Source organism: Nycticebus coucang, chromosome 10, assembly GCF_027406575.1.
Source record: "Nycticebus coucang isolate mNycCou1 chromosome 10, mNycCou1.pri, whole genome shotgun sequence".
In the NCBI taxonomy this organism is placed as follows: domain Eukaryota; kingdom Metazoa; phylum Chordata; class Mammalia; order Primates; family Lorisidae; genus Nycticebus; species Nycticebus coucang.
The window spans coordinates 116,425,963-116,440,092 of NC_069789.1; the positions used below are offsets into that span (position 1 = coordinate 116,425,963).

Genomic DNA, 14,130 nt, shown 5'->3' on the forward strand with positions numbered 1-14,130 from the left:
TGCAGGGCCTGTGTGTGTTTTGGGAGGGGGTGAGGGGATAATTCAGGGAGTGAGTGCCACCCAAGAGGAGTCCCTATTGGCACAGCCCAGTGGAGGAGACTGGACATGGAGGCTCAGAGAGGTGGAAACGCCCACGCAGGGAGGCTCCCAGCTTCTCGGCTTCTTCTGATCCTGCTCTGGGTCTGGTGTGAGCATCATTGGACTGAGCATCACTGCAGCCATCCAAGATGGTTCCAGAAGCCATGAGGAGCTACAAGGCTTGGGAAGTGGTGGCTGTGGTCACAGCCCTTTCTGCAAGGCCCCCTGTGGTGGTGGCCAGGAACAGTCCCAGGGTTGGGACTACTAGGGTTGGGGCCCTAAAATGACTTGCCAACACCCACGCACTTCAGATTCCTACTTCCAATCTCCCAAATGTCAAGGGCTACCTCATTGTCCATCTGGCTCTGCCTCGGTTTACCTGTTTCTCATGGTGAGAAATGTGACTGCCCACCTTCCTGTCATTCTTACGTCTTGTCTTCACCCTAACCATACCTATCCCTTCAGCTGCCTGCCTCACCTGCTCCAGTTTTGGTCTCTACCTGATGAGGTGTTTTCCTATCCCTGTACCTGGATCTTTTCTTCTCAGCCACCTGTGTCTAATTCCATGTCTAGTTCTGTTTTTTTTTTTTTTTGTTAGACAGAGCCTCAAGCTGTCACCCTGGGTAGGGTGCTGTGACAACATAGCTCACGGTAACCTCTAACTCCTGGGCTCAAGTGATTCTCTTGCTTCCGCCTCCCAAGTAGCTGGGACTACAGGTGTCCACCATGCCTGGCTAGTTTTTGGTTGCAGCCGTCATTGTTGTTTGGTGGGCCCGGGTGGGATTTGAACCTGCCAGCTCAGGTGTATGTGGCTGGTGCCGAGCCTAGTTCTGTTTTTGTCCGAGTTCCTCCCAGCCTTCCCTTTTTGCTCCTTGTCTGTGTGTCTCATCTTATCTTTTTCTTTTTGCCTGTGTTTTTGTCTCTTGTCTCAGTTTCTCTTGAACTCTTATTTCTGCCCTCTTTCCTGCCAACTGGCTGTCTTTGCGCTTTTGGTCTTGTGCCCCATCACCTTGGGACCAGATTTACTGGCATATTGGAGAGATGCAGTTTAGAGAGAGGAAGAGAAGCGGGGGGAGACCCTACTTGGATGCTGTTGTTTCTTGCTTAGGAATGAAGGTGATAAGGGCATGAAGGGCATGTAAGTCCTGGGGGATTGGGGAAAGGAGTGTGAGAGAAGGTATGAGCCTTTTCACCATCCTGTCACTGCCATTACACCTGGTGGTACTTGAACTGATCTTGGGATATGACTACCCACAGTGCTGAATGAACCAAGCCAGAAAAAGCAGTGAGGACTGCACTCCTGGGTCTGAGGCTGGACTCCCAGGTCTAAGGGAAGCAGAGTGAAGAGTGTTTCATTAGTTCACTAGGGCTGGTATTAAGGGTGGCTTAAACCACACAAATTGTTTCTCACAGTTCTGGAGGCAGGGCTGGGTCCTTCTGAGGGCTGTGTAGGAAAATCTGTCCCAGGCCTCTCCATGAGCATCTGGTGGGTGGCCATTTTGGGGATTCCTTTGCTTGTAGATGCATCATCCTGATCTCTGCCCTCATATCCATACAGTCCTTCTCCTTGTGTGTCTGTCTGTGTGTCCAGATTTCTCCATTTTTTTTTTTTGCCAGGGCTGGGTTTGAACTCGCCACCTCCGGCATATGGGACCGGCACCCTACTCCTTGAGCCACAGGTGCCGCCCAAGATTTCTCCATTTTAATAAGCGCACACGTCATACTGAATTAGGGCCCACACTAATGACCTCATCTTAACTAATGTTATCTGCAATGGCCCTATTTCCTAAGATCATATTCTGAGATGCCAAAGGTTAGGATTTTAATATAAACTTTGGGGGGACACAATTCTACCCACAGCTTAGTCCACTTTGTGCTGCCAGAACAGAACACCTGAGGCTGCAGCATTTATAAAGAATAGAGGTTTATTTAGCTCAGATTCTGCTGGCTGGAAGGTTTAAGATTGGGCAGGTGAGAGCAGAAAGGGAGCAGGCCTGTGCAAAGAGATTGCAGGGGGTAGGGAAGCAAGAGAAAGAAAACCAAAGAAACCAGACCTTTTTTACAACTTAACTTTCCATTACAGAAAGTGAGAATTCACCCACATTGGGAAAAAAGACATTAAACTATCTATGGGGGATCAGACCCCTCCTAACACTGCCACACTGGGGGTCAAATTTCAAAGAGTTTTGGTGCGGACAAGCTCTACCCAAATGATAGCAACCCATCAAAATGGGGTTGGGGTTCTGGGAGTCCTGGGAAGGAGGGAGCTGGAAGCCAGAATCCTCAATCTGAGAGATGGATTGTGGACAAACAAAACTGAAGGTCAATTCTGAAGTGATGGAATCTGGCTAGAATGTTCTACAGGCATTTACAGCTTAATTTGGCCAAAGCAGAACAATTGATTTCCCCTCCCCCCAAAATATTCCCCTTCAGCCATCTTAGTCAAAGCATCATTGTTCACCCAGCCATCTGGCAAGTCCTGTCGGCCCCTCCTTCAAGATATCAGACTTGGTGCACTCCTCTCCATCTCCTCAGCCACACCATCTTGCAGCCTCTTTAGGCACCTCCCTGCTCAGGTGTTCCCCACTCCAAATTGTTCTTGCAGAGCCAGAGGCCCCTCCTACAACCTCATTCCAAACACATGGCAATAGGCTTCCCATCCTACTTAGAAAGCATCCAAGTCCCTCCCATGGCTGACCAGACTTCACAATATCAGGCCCACAACCTCTCATCTTTTTAAGTGTCCCTTCCCCTAATTGCCATGGTACCTGCACACCTACCTGCTGGCCACTTCTCCAGCTGGCCTCTGTACACATTCTCTCTGCACCGTCTTTCCATGGAGCCAGCCACTCCCCACATGGTGGGCATGCTATATCTACAAATCCTCTCTATGGAGGCAGGTAGGCACAACAGTGCTGAGACCCTCCATTTATCAAGGACCTCAATGCCCAGGACCATCTTGGGTTGATGATTCCATTTCCCTGGAACCTTTGAGAAGGAACAGTTGAGAACTACATTTCCTGTCAGCCTCCAGGATTTCTCCCTGGAGTCCCATGGCCTGCTGGTAAACACAATTCCCTGTTGCATGCCACAGGGCCAAGATGGTGGTGTTATTGTGCCAGGGATCCTTCAGGTCCGTGGTGCCTGTGGCCACAGGCCCAACATTTGGGAGCACTCCACCCCATGGGGCTACCCAACTGCGGGTTGAACATCTCCAAGATGCAACAGTGGGACCATGACTCCCACTGCTCACCTCAGGGCAACAGGTACATCCTAGCCAGAGGGCCTGCTGAGTTGTAGTTTCCTCTTACTAAAGGTCTCCCCATTCAAAGAGGGTGTAGGAGAGTGACATGAGGTCTTCCCATCCTCCCTGCTCAGGATCAAAGCCCCCTTCTGCAGACATGGTGCATAGCCCACTTGGAGGGGGAAAGGGCACAGGCCCAAATCCAGGACCCATGTGCCAAGACTTCACCTTCAGACAGGTTGTCCACACCTTTCTAAGGCTGTCAAGATTCCTGGGAAAAAAAGATGTTCAAAATGCAGGTACTCAGCCATACCTTGGAAATTAAGTGTCCTCCAAAGGAGGCTGATCACAGCTTCTGGCTCAGTGAGCCAGAGACACCTGGCTGGATGGCACTCTCCTACAATCCTACCTTCCACCCCACAGATGGTAGGGCACCACCTGTGACTGCCCTAGCCCACTCAGAGACATCCCATCAGCAAGGCCCTTGCACATGCTGCATCCAGGACCTGGGCTACCTTCTCCAGAGTAAGGACCTTCATAGCTCTTCCAGTTCTAGCTTTCCCTCAAAGCAGAGGGCACAACTGACAACCCACCAGATATTGCGGGCTGCTGTTCAAAGACATGAGTCAAAAGACATAAGGAAAGGAAAGATGATGGCCATAGTGTAATCAGCCAATGGCTATCAAATAACCTCTAGAATAAAGGTGAAGCCCAGGATCCCTGCATTTTAAACACTGTCCCCTGGGATTGGTCAATTTCAGCTAACCACTAACATCCAGAGTTACCTCCCTTTACTCCATCCCTGCAGTGTTCAAGATGAAACCAGAACTGACCCATTCAGGACAGGCCCTGTGGGGCCACACTCAGGCAACACCCTGCTCTGGAGCACGGTGAGCTGTCCACAAAATGGGCAGGCCCAGACCTCTGTGACTGGCAAATGCTCTCAGCCCCTGCCAAGCACCTTGGCCCTGTCAACCCTAAGAAATGAGGGGGTCAGCAGGCTGAGTGGTTAAATAATTAATAAGATTACCAACAGCATGTTAATTACAAATAATGAGAGGGGAGCTAGAGATGGTGATCTTTCCAAACTGTGAACCATGATCCACAGCCCCAAGGCCCAGGGGTCCGGCCACCCAGGCGGGGCAGCTCTGTAATAAATAATGGAATTGGGGACAGGGGTCAGGGCTGTTCCTGCTTCTTCTTGACAGAAATCCGCTTCTTTCTGGCTGCCAACATCTCATAGAAGGGGTCCACACTCACAGCTGCCCTGCAGAAGGGAGAAATCCCAGGATGAGGGCCAAAGAGTCCCCAGTCCCTCCGCCCTCAGACTTGGAGTCTAGGTCCCCTACCCCCTCCTCTCTCAGACTTGGGAGGCCAGGTCCCCAGGTACCTCCTCCCTCAGATCAGGGCTCCTGGCCCTCCTCTCAGACCCAGGAGTCCAGGCCCCCAACTCTCCAGAACTTAGGCTCACTGGATGGACTTGATCCACTCATCCTTTTCCTCCTGCGTGGGGGCCGAGATCCGATATACCATATGGTTCCCTTCAACCACCCGGCCATCTGCCTCTGTTTTGCAGGCTTTGATGAGCTGCCCCTTGTTGTTGGGGATGTAAAGCTCAAAGCAGTTCTGGGGAGACATGAGCGAGGAGGGAAAATTGAGACCATAAAAGTCCCCCCACTTTGGCAGGAAGGGGTATAAAGATGGTCTTACCGGCTTCCTTGGGTCATCCACCTCTCGGATGCTCAGATTCTCCAGGGGGATGATTCCTCGGGGCTCCTTGTCCTGAAGAAGCATGACAGACAGAACTTAGACTTCTGAATCTTCATCCCAGTCCCTTCTCCCTCAAACAAGGAGTCCAGGCCACAACCCCTCATCCCATGACCCCAGCATCCTACCCAGGTCCATTCTCACCGTTGTGTACTCAAAGTAGTAAAGGCAGTTGTCCGTGAGGATAAACCAGCGCCGCTTCCAAGTCTTCACCCGGCCCCCTGAAAGGGAAGGGGCGGGAGGGGGCCTGGGCTCAACAGGGGGACAGGGCCTCTGGGAGGGAGGGGTTAAGGGGGAGAGGGAGAGGCAGAGAGAGAGCAGGAAAAGCGGGCCTAGGAAAAGCCAGTGCGTGGGAAGAGACAAGACACGCCAGGGATGGGCATACCTGGGCCCCAGAAATTGGTGCAACCCAGGCTTGGGGTTCTATACTTCCTAAGCCTGTCAGCCGAGGCCCAAGAGCCTGAGCCCGCAGCCCTCTCCTCCCTGTGGGCCCGAGGCCTGGGCAGCTCCCTCCCCTTGTCTCATGTTGGAGGGAAGGACCGGTAGTGTACCTACCTCCTGGGGCAGACAGCGAGAAAGCAGGCAGGACCAGGTGCAGAAGGGAAGGCAGAAGTTTGGGGTGCCCCCAAGAGCCGCAGGCAACAGAAATAGGGCAGCAAGTGGGGGAATGCGCAGGGACGGGAAAGACAGTAGACAGAGAGAAACAGGCAGAGGGAGGGAGGGAGAGAGAGGGAAGAAAACCAGTTACATCCACATGAGGAATGGCTACAGCTTCTCCCCACCCCTGGGGCAGCCAAGGACTCTGAGCCCTGCTGTGGCTGAACACCCCTTTATGTCCACCCCAGGACCTATCCTAGGCCAGGAGGGCCCTCTGTTGCTGAGGTGAAAATGCTTTTCCCCTGGAGTCACCCCCACAAGGAAAAAGGTAAAACCCCAGTCCTTGCCCTGAGGTGGCTGTGGGGGCTCATCTGTATTCCACCACAAACTGGCTGTGTGACCTTAGGACACTCTCTTGCCCTTTCTGGAGTCCAGCCTAGAGACCCACTTGGGTCCACCCCTTCCTGTGGCAAGATGACCTGCTGCTAGCTTCCTTGAAGGCCAGAAATAAACAGCAGTAACAATGGCTCTTGTAGATTTCATTGTCGAGTAGGAACAATCATCCCAAGTCCCCTTTCCTGTATTTCTGTATCTAAGAAAGAGGTACCTTTTCCTAACTGCTACAAAGGGGACAGATGTGCTCTAGGCCAAGATGTGGCTCCAAGGCTGTGCTAACTCACTGAACCATTTGACTTTGAGGCATCTAAATCCCCTGGATCCAATGTAGGGATAAGCACCATGGTGTTGGCTGGGGGTAATTTCCATTTTTTTTATTTCCCAGGAAACCTTTGTCCCTGCTGTGGAAGTGAGGCCTTGATTTAAGAGCACAATTCCACATGGGGAGAACCTCTGCCCACCCCACCCCACCCCCAATACCAGGAGGGAAGCCGAAGCTGCCCTGTGCTAGCACCTCGATGAGAATCCTGGCCTTGATCCCCTGCACAGAACTGGAAGCTTCCTCAGCATTCTCTTGCTGCCATGGGAAGCCTCCACTGCTGCACCAGACTGGAATTCCTCAACCCACCTGCTTCACTGGAGCAGCCAATCATTGCTTCTCCAGTAAAAACCACTCTCACATGCAGGCGGCACCTACTGTTCCCAGGCAAGGTGCCAAGGTAGTGGCTCTCAACCTTGGCTACACATTGGAAGTAACTGGGAGCTTCACAAATGACTGCTGGCCTTCCTATTGGGTTTTAAAAGTATCTAGTCCCCATGATAAGGGCCCACCACACTACCATCCTGTATGACCTGTGCTGGCTGACACTGAATTTGATAAGGACAGGTGTTATGAGGCAACCTGGCCCCACCCTCCCCTCCTATCCCAGGACTTCTGAGTCATCTATATCAATTCGGATTGGTCCCTCCCTAGCCAGGAGCCAATCCATCCAGGTGAGAAGTCTGCTGGGCAAATCTGGGACAAGTTTCCTCATTTGTTCAGGCTCTTTTCTGCTTATAGGTAATGTTTTGGGGAGGGTGTGAACAAGCCACCACGCTCCTGGCCTGATGATGCAGCCAAGAGACCGAGGGAACAGACACAGAGCCTTGGAGAGCAGAGTCTGTCCTGCCCTGGGCCTGGAGGCTCTTGCTAAGGGAAGTAACAGGTTTCCAGAGACTTAGTGCCATTGGCCTGGGTTTTCTGCTAACTACAGTGGAGAACATCCCTCCCCCCCCCCACAAAAAAACACCTTACTATCCGGTTCTTACTCTGAAACTAGTTAAGTGCCTGGCAGAGGAAAGGCTCCATAAATATCCGTGGGTAAAGAAGAAGGGTTGGGGAACAATTACTACAGGCCAGGCCCATGCTTGGGTCCAGCACACCAGCCTGATCTTGTTTCCAGCTCTATTTTTCAGATGTGGAAACTGAGGTTCAGAGAGGGCAAACCACTTGCCTCAGGTCACACAGCAGGTACGCAGTCCAGAGCCCAGGCCCACTGACCTGCCCCTGCATAGGCAGCCAGTGGGGCCAGGAGGGGACGTACCCAGCTTTAGGAGCCAGCCCTCCCGGTCCGGGTTGAAGAAGGTGTGGGTCAGATCATTCCCATCATCCTCAGGAATCTTGAAGGGCTCGTTTCGGATGCTGTCGTAGAGGTTCTGAGGGGCAAAGGCCAGGTCAGCAATTCTAGACCCCTGGGATTTTCCTGGGGCTCCTCAGGGGGCAGTGAGACCATGGCTGTGGTGACTCACAGTGGGAGAGAGGGATAAGTTGGGGACAAGGGAGAAGCAAAAAGCAGAGAAGTGGAGAAAGCCTCAGGGACAAGAAGAGAGAAGAAAAAACTCATGGACAACAGCTGGAAAAGCCTGATAAGCTGTCAGAAAAATAGACAGATGGAAAAACAGACCAAGACCTTGAAAAAGAGGGCAAGAGACCAAAATGAGAGACAGACAGGCCAAGAAAATGAGCCCCAGACCCGGAGAGAAACAGAGTCAAAGATACAGGAGTCAGCAAGAAAGAGGAGAAAGAAACACACAAGTTTTTGTGATCACGCCATCTGTGGGAGGGGCAGTCAGCATCAATTCTGGGCTGATATCTCAGGCACTGGGAGACCCACGGGGCAGGGACTATCAGTGGCAGGAAGAGGGACAGGAGTGATACAGGAAGAGGGGGCCTGACCCTGAGCAGCTCCTCAGGCAGGTCCCCACCCTCGTTGATGCCCCGGTTCATGGCCACAAAGCGCTCCAAGCCTGGCTTGTCCCGGACGTTAGGATTGTGAAGGCTGGTGTTCAGCATGATTACAGCGAAGGACAGCACATAGCACGTGTCTGCACCAGACAGGTCAGGTGTTGACGACCCAGGTATGTGGGCCCCCAGCTCCCTCCTCCCCAGGACCCAGGATTCGTGGCTCCCAGCCCTCTCCTCCCTCAACCCTAAGAGTCTGTGCCCCAGAGGTGCAGGCTCCCACCTGTGGACTGGAAAACCCCAGGGTTGCACAGGCAGTATCGCTGGGCAAAGGCCTCCATCATCCGGTCAATTTTCTGGGCCTCTCCAGGGAGGCGAAAACTCCACAAAAATTGCCTGAGTTAAGGAAGGGCTGGATGTGGATGCCAGGGTGAGCACAAGCACCTCCCCACGTTAAGAACCAAACAGTAATACTCGGTTGTTTCAGGTATGGCCATGTGATTCAATCTGACCAATGAGCATTCACCACAGGCTTGGGGGGGGGGGCGAACCTCCACAGACATGCCTTTTTTTTTTTTTTTTTTTTTTGAGACAGAGTTTTACTATGTTACCTTCAGCTGAGTGCCATGGTGTCACAGCTCACAGCGACCTCAAACTCTTGGGCTTAAGCGATTCCCTAGCCTCAGTCTCTCAAGCAGCTGGGATTACAGGCACTTGCCATAACACCTGGCTATTTTTTTGTTGTAGTTGTCATTGATGTTTAGCAGGCCCAGGCTGGGTTTGAACCCACCAGCCTCAGTGCATGTGGCCGGCGCTGTAACCACTGTGCTATGGAATGAGCCAGAGATGCCTTTTTCTTTCTACAAAATTTGCTAAACAGGTCTGGTGGTTGCCAGGGGTTTCAGTTATCATGCAGGAGGGTCTGCAGAAAACAGTGGCAACACAGCAGCAAGCACTATGGGATACAGAGAATGCTGCTGACTTTCTAACACCATTTGGGGACCTAGATACGGCTATGTCTAAAGGAGGTCCTATCTGTGAACTTGTTTTACATGAGGCAATCAATTCCCCAGTTTTTGCTCATTTCTGAGTAGGGTTCGTCACATGCAACAAAGAAAGCACTAACGGGTATATTCTTGCCCTTCCACACTCCCCTCCTATCCCTCACCTGAGGGCCTGAACCAGATTGAGGTCGGTGAACTCATGTAGATCCACAAAAGCATGGAGCACTGCCAGATTCAGCTCTTCCCTGGGAGGACAGGGACAAAGTCACACACAGGAAGGAGTTTGGAGAGGATGGAGTGGGAGTAGGCAGGAGGGAAGGCACTGGAAACTCTGCCATGCCCTCTGCCTAGCAGGTGCCCTCTGCAGCGGGCACCCTTCCCACCTGGCCCCATCACAGCCCTGGCCCTGGGGCAGAGTTGCTCAGAACATAACTCCTGGGAAGAATATTTGCCTTGAGAACCCAGGTTTGGCTGACTTTGTAGAGTTAGAAGAACCCAGCAAACATTCATGCCACCTACTGTCACCTCTCTTAAAATGATCCCCATGTTCCCCAGATGTCTAAATATAGTCCCTACACATCCACAGACAGTTCCCCTGCACCCCAGATGTCCATAAATCCCTATGATTCCCAGATCTTCACATGGTCCCTAAACATCTAATGTCCAGTCCCACATACCTTAGCCTTCCAAACAGCCCTTACAATACCTGGACACTCATAGGAGCCCCATGCCTGCCAGATACCTGCCATGGTTCTCACACTTCCCAGGTGTCCCCAGTTCCCATGAACAGCCACTGTCCACCCATAGTTCTTATGCCCCCATGACACTCAGATGTTCTCCATTGTTCCTAGACATAAACAGATGGTTCTCCCCACACCCCACAGATGCTCTCAGGTAGTTCTAGGCTACCCTAGACCCCTGTCCATTGTGTCCTAGTGCGGGCATAATCCTGACCTATCAGGGACTCTCCTCTGGGAAGCTGCAGGTTTACTCCATTAAGGAGCCACCAGTGTGAGGCCAGGAGCTGGGTGCAGTGGGAAAGGGCCCAGGAGGAGCTGAGTAGGGGTCGTACCTCTCCCCCAGGTAGTCCCCGATGGCGGTCTTGTTCAGCCCCTCACCCTTGTATAGGAAGCGGGCGATCTCCTCAGGTGTGTTCTGCAGAAGTTCATTCTCTACCAAGAACTGAATCCCCTGGTGAGTGGAGGCCAGACTTCAGTGCTAAAGCCCAGAAAGCCACCCCTTCCCAAACTTCCTCAGGGAATCCCAACATCCTCCCCCCCTCCCCCCCCCCCCCCGCCCCCAACCACCACCAAAGAGCAGGGCCAGGTTTTCCTTTTAAGCTCCTGACAGCTCCTTAACCCTCCCAACTCATGGCCTTTCCATGTTATGGGATATGCCCTCTGCCTTTCCCTGGTTAATTCCAGAACCAAGAACAGGGTCTCACAAGAAACAAAGGCTCAATAAATGTTTGCTGAATGACTGAACAAACTATAGTTGCTTCAGGCAATAAAGAATAAAGTAAGTAACTATTAGCAGATGGTAGACCCTAAGGAATATAAACACTAAGCCCATTAAGGCTGGATTGGAGGCCTGTCTGGCTCGCTCTGTGCTATGAAGACCCCTCCGTTATTGCCACACTTCACTTTGAATTTTGCTATGTCTAGGACCTCCCTGAGAGCAGAGCAGGTTCTAGTTCTCTAGGTCACTGAACTGTGTAGCAGAGTCAGGCCCTGAAGAGGCCTCAGGAAATGAGTGTTATTTATTTTAGCTCACAACAACCTCCAACTCTTGGGCTCAAGCGATCCTCTTGCCTCAGTTTTTCTATTTTTAGTAGAGACAGGGTCTTGCTCTTGCTCAGGCTGCTATCAAACTCGTGAGCTCAAGCAATCCACCTGCCTTGGCCTCCTAGAGTGTTAGGATTACAGGCGTGAGCCACTGCACCCAGCCAGAAAATGGGTGTTAAAGGAACAAATGAACTAATGTCTTTCTTCTACCTGGTGAATACCGACTCATTCTTCAAACCTGATCTGAAGGTCTCCTCCTCTGGGAAGCCCTCCCTGATTCTACCAGGCTCCCTCCCTTCTTTTGGTGTCCACAGCCCTGGTACCTTCCTGTCAGGGCATTTGCCAACCCTCTTTTGGGCATGTCACTTTGTCCATAACCTCTACCAAACTCAAGCTCCTCTTGGGATCAGAAGTGTATCCAAAAATACAAGTAGAAAAGGGAAGACCTTCCAAGCAGGGGGATACAACACAAGCAAAACTTAGGAGGATGGAACACTGGTTAATGTTCATAGAACAAATGGACAGTCAGTATCTGAATCCAGGGATTAGGACCAAGTCTGTTTACCTAGAACAGACTTGTAATTGTCAAACTTCTGGAACTTGGAGGTTTTAGAACTCCCTGCTTGGATATCTGCCCAGTTAAATCCCAGTCCTGTGGCCCTGAGCACCTTCTTGGGATCCATGTTGAACTTCTTCCTGCCCATTGCCATCTTTCGGTTCCGCTGCAAGGTCTTACTGCAGGAGCAGAGAGCAAGGTGAGGATAGAGGGCAGAAGGTTAATGCCTGGGTATCCCAGGTCCCAGTTGGCCTCATGCTCTCCAAATTCTGAGCTCTAGTCCTCACCTGCCCTCATTGGCCTCCAGACCCTCCACCTCACTCATGGCTTCGCTGAGTTCCTCCCGCAGGCGCTGGATTTCCACCAGCAGCTCCTGCTTCCGCCGCCGGATGTTCTCCAGCTCCATCCTTTCCTCTGGAGTCAGGTCTGGGGGCTCTGGGAGCAAGGGTCAAGGTTTGAAAGTCACTTCTGGGGGCCGAGAGACTGAAGTCCTGCAATCTAGGGGAGGACGGAGCTGGGGAAGTATGAGGATTGGGCCTCCTATGCTAGATGGAAGAGGTGCTGGAAGCACCAGTGGAAGCTCAGACCAGTGGAAGAAGGGCTGGGGCTCTAGATTTTTGAGTTCTGGTGGGGAGAAGAGCACTTAAGGCCCAAATCCCTGAGTCTGAGGGAGAAGGGGAATGGGAGCCTGTGCTCTAGGAGGCAGAACTTCCGGGTCCATTACTTGAAAGGGGGCTGAGGCCTTGGTTTTCTGATTCCATTACTAGCCAGGTGGCTGGGGGCTTGGGTGTCCTGACTCCTGAGTCCATGGAAAAAAAATATGGCAGAGAAAGCTGATGACAGCTAAGAGTTGGAGAGGGGGGCAGGTCATTGAAAACCTCCGCCGGACGATGGCGGGATATCAGCCGCCTCCAAGACCCGGCCCCCCCAGTTCCGCCCCTCCCGCCCCCGGCAGGGACTGGGCCCAGCCCCTCCAGCGGGAATGGCTCCGCCTGGGCCTCGCCTCCAGTGCTCCATCCCGCCCCCTCCCTCCGCCACCGGAAACAGGCTCAGCCCAAACAATGGCCTGGAACGCCCCGCTCTCGGGCCCCGCCGGAAGCCTGTCCAGCGCCCAACAAAAGCGATGCTACGATAAGGCCGCAAGGCTCCGTGTGGGGCGTGCGGGGAAGACACATTCCCTGCAGAACGTTCACGAGAAAACGCTCTATCCGTTCCCAGCCGGCCCCGCCCCTCCCTAACCTACCATAGACACCGTCCTCCATGGCGGCTAGGAAGGCCCGCGGGGAGTCCGGGGCAGTCCCGCCAGTCGGGCCTGGATCCGCGTTAGCCCGCGGGCTCGGGTGAGCCCGCTCAAACGCCCCGGGAGCCACCGCCGCCTCCTCAGCGCCAGTCCTCAGCGCTGAAAAGACACTCCTTTCGCCGCCCAACCGCCCCGCTAGTAGGGACCGCCCCTCTTTTGACACTGTCCAATCCACGGTGGGGCCTTTCGTCTGCTCCGCCCCCGACACTAAAGGATAGTCTTCCAGGGCCAATCGGCGCACAAGGAGCAGATGTAGGACTGTCCGGCAGGAGGTAGACGGTCTGAGTAGCCAATTGGAGTGCGGGCAGGTCGCTATGCCCCGCCTCCGAAACAAAACAAAGCTCTTGGCAGACTTGTCCTCCAATGAGAAACCTCGGAAAGGAGTAGCGTGGAGGTGAAGCTATGTAGAGCGAAAGGACTGTGCCTGCGCCAAGGCTCTGGGCTCTAGGAGACTGCGTCAATTGAGCTCCGCCTCTAGTAATCCGTTGCTAGGAGGTGGTACTTTGTGTTAGCCTTGTTGCCAGGGGGCGGGTACGCAACGCCAGGTTGTTTCCGTGAACCACACCTCCTAAGCCAGCAACGCTGGCTTTTGGCCTTAGATGTTGGGGTGCAATCGGGAGCAGCTTTGGCCTGCCTTTTTTTGGCCTCCCTTTTCTGAGTACTTCCCCTTTCTCCCAGCCCCTTTCTATCTCCAAACCTTCTCATCCGCCTCCATCTCTTCTTCAAAGAACGTTGAAAGACCTATTCTTTCTCGTAAATGCCATTTTTTTGTTGTTTGTTTTTTGAGACAGAGTCCAAAGCTGTCGCCCTGGGTAGAGTGCCTTGGCGTCACAGCTCACAGCAACCTCAAACTCTTGGGCTTAAGCGATTCTTTTGCTTCAGCCTCCCAAGTAGCTGGGACTACAGGCGCCCCCCATCCCTCCCCCCCAGCTATTTTTGTTGTTGTTGCAGTTGTTGTTTTAGCTGGCCCGGGCTGGGTTGGAACTCGCCATCCTCAGTGTATGTGGCCGACGCCCTACCCACTGAGCTATGGGTGCCGCCCCTAAATTATATGTTATTTGATACCTGTCCTGGAGAAAGAGACAACAAATTTTGTTAAAGCACAGGCTCCGCCTTTCTGGTGCCTTCCGCCTCAGGCTCCTCCCTCATTCCACTAACTCCTCCCCTTACCTTAGCATCCTCC

At 52.8% G+C, this 14,130-nt stretch overlaps 1 protein-coding gene across 1 annotated transcript; it reads right to left on the minus strand.

Moving 5' to 3' along the window:
* Window positions 1-4,326: 4,326 nt before the first annotated feature.
* Window positions 4,327-13,251, minus strand: CYTH2 (cytohesin 2). The gene is made up of 12 exons (XM_053607385.1): window positions 12,891-13,251; window positions 11,935-12,082; window positions 11,760-11,826; window positions 10,380-10,498; window positions 9,472-9,552; window positions 8,587-8,699; window positions 8,298-8,446; window positions 7,666-7,777; window positions 5,234-5,310; window positions 5,033-5,104; window positions 4,794-4,948; window positions 4,327-4,589 (listed from the first exon to the last, which is right to left on the minus strand). The coding sequence occupies exons 1-12, from the start codon at window positions 12,907-12,909 to the stop codon at window positions 4,502-4,504; spliced, it is 1,200 nt and encodes a 399-aa protein (XP_053463360.1). The 5' UTR covers window positions 12,910-13,251; the 3' UTR covers window positions 4,327-4,501.
* Window positions 13,252-14,130: the final 879 nt, after the last annotated feature.

Coding starts and splice junctions, on each gene's coding strand:
- CYTH2 (XM_053607385.1), bottom strand. Junction 11,827..11,934: donor CTGGAGGCCAATGAGGGCAG/GTGAGGACTAGA, acceptor CTGCTCCTGCAG/TAAGACCTTGCAGCGGAACC. Junction 9,553..10,379: donor GGGGACTACCTGGGGGAGAG/GTACGACCCCTA, acceptor CTGTCCTCCCAG/GGAAGAGCTGAATCTGGCAG.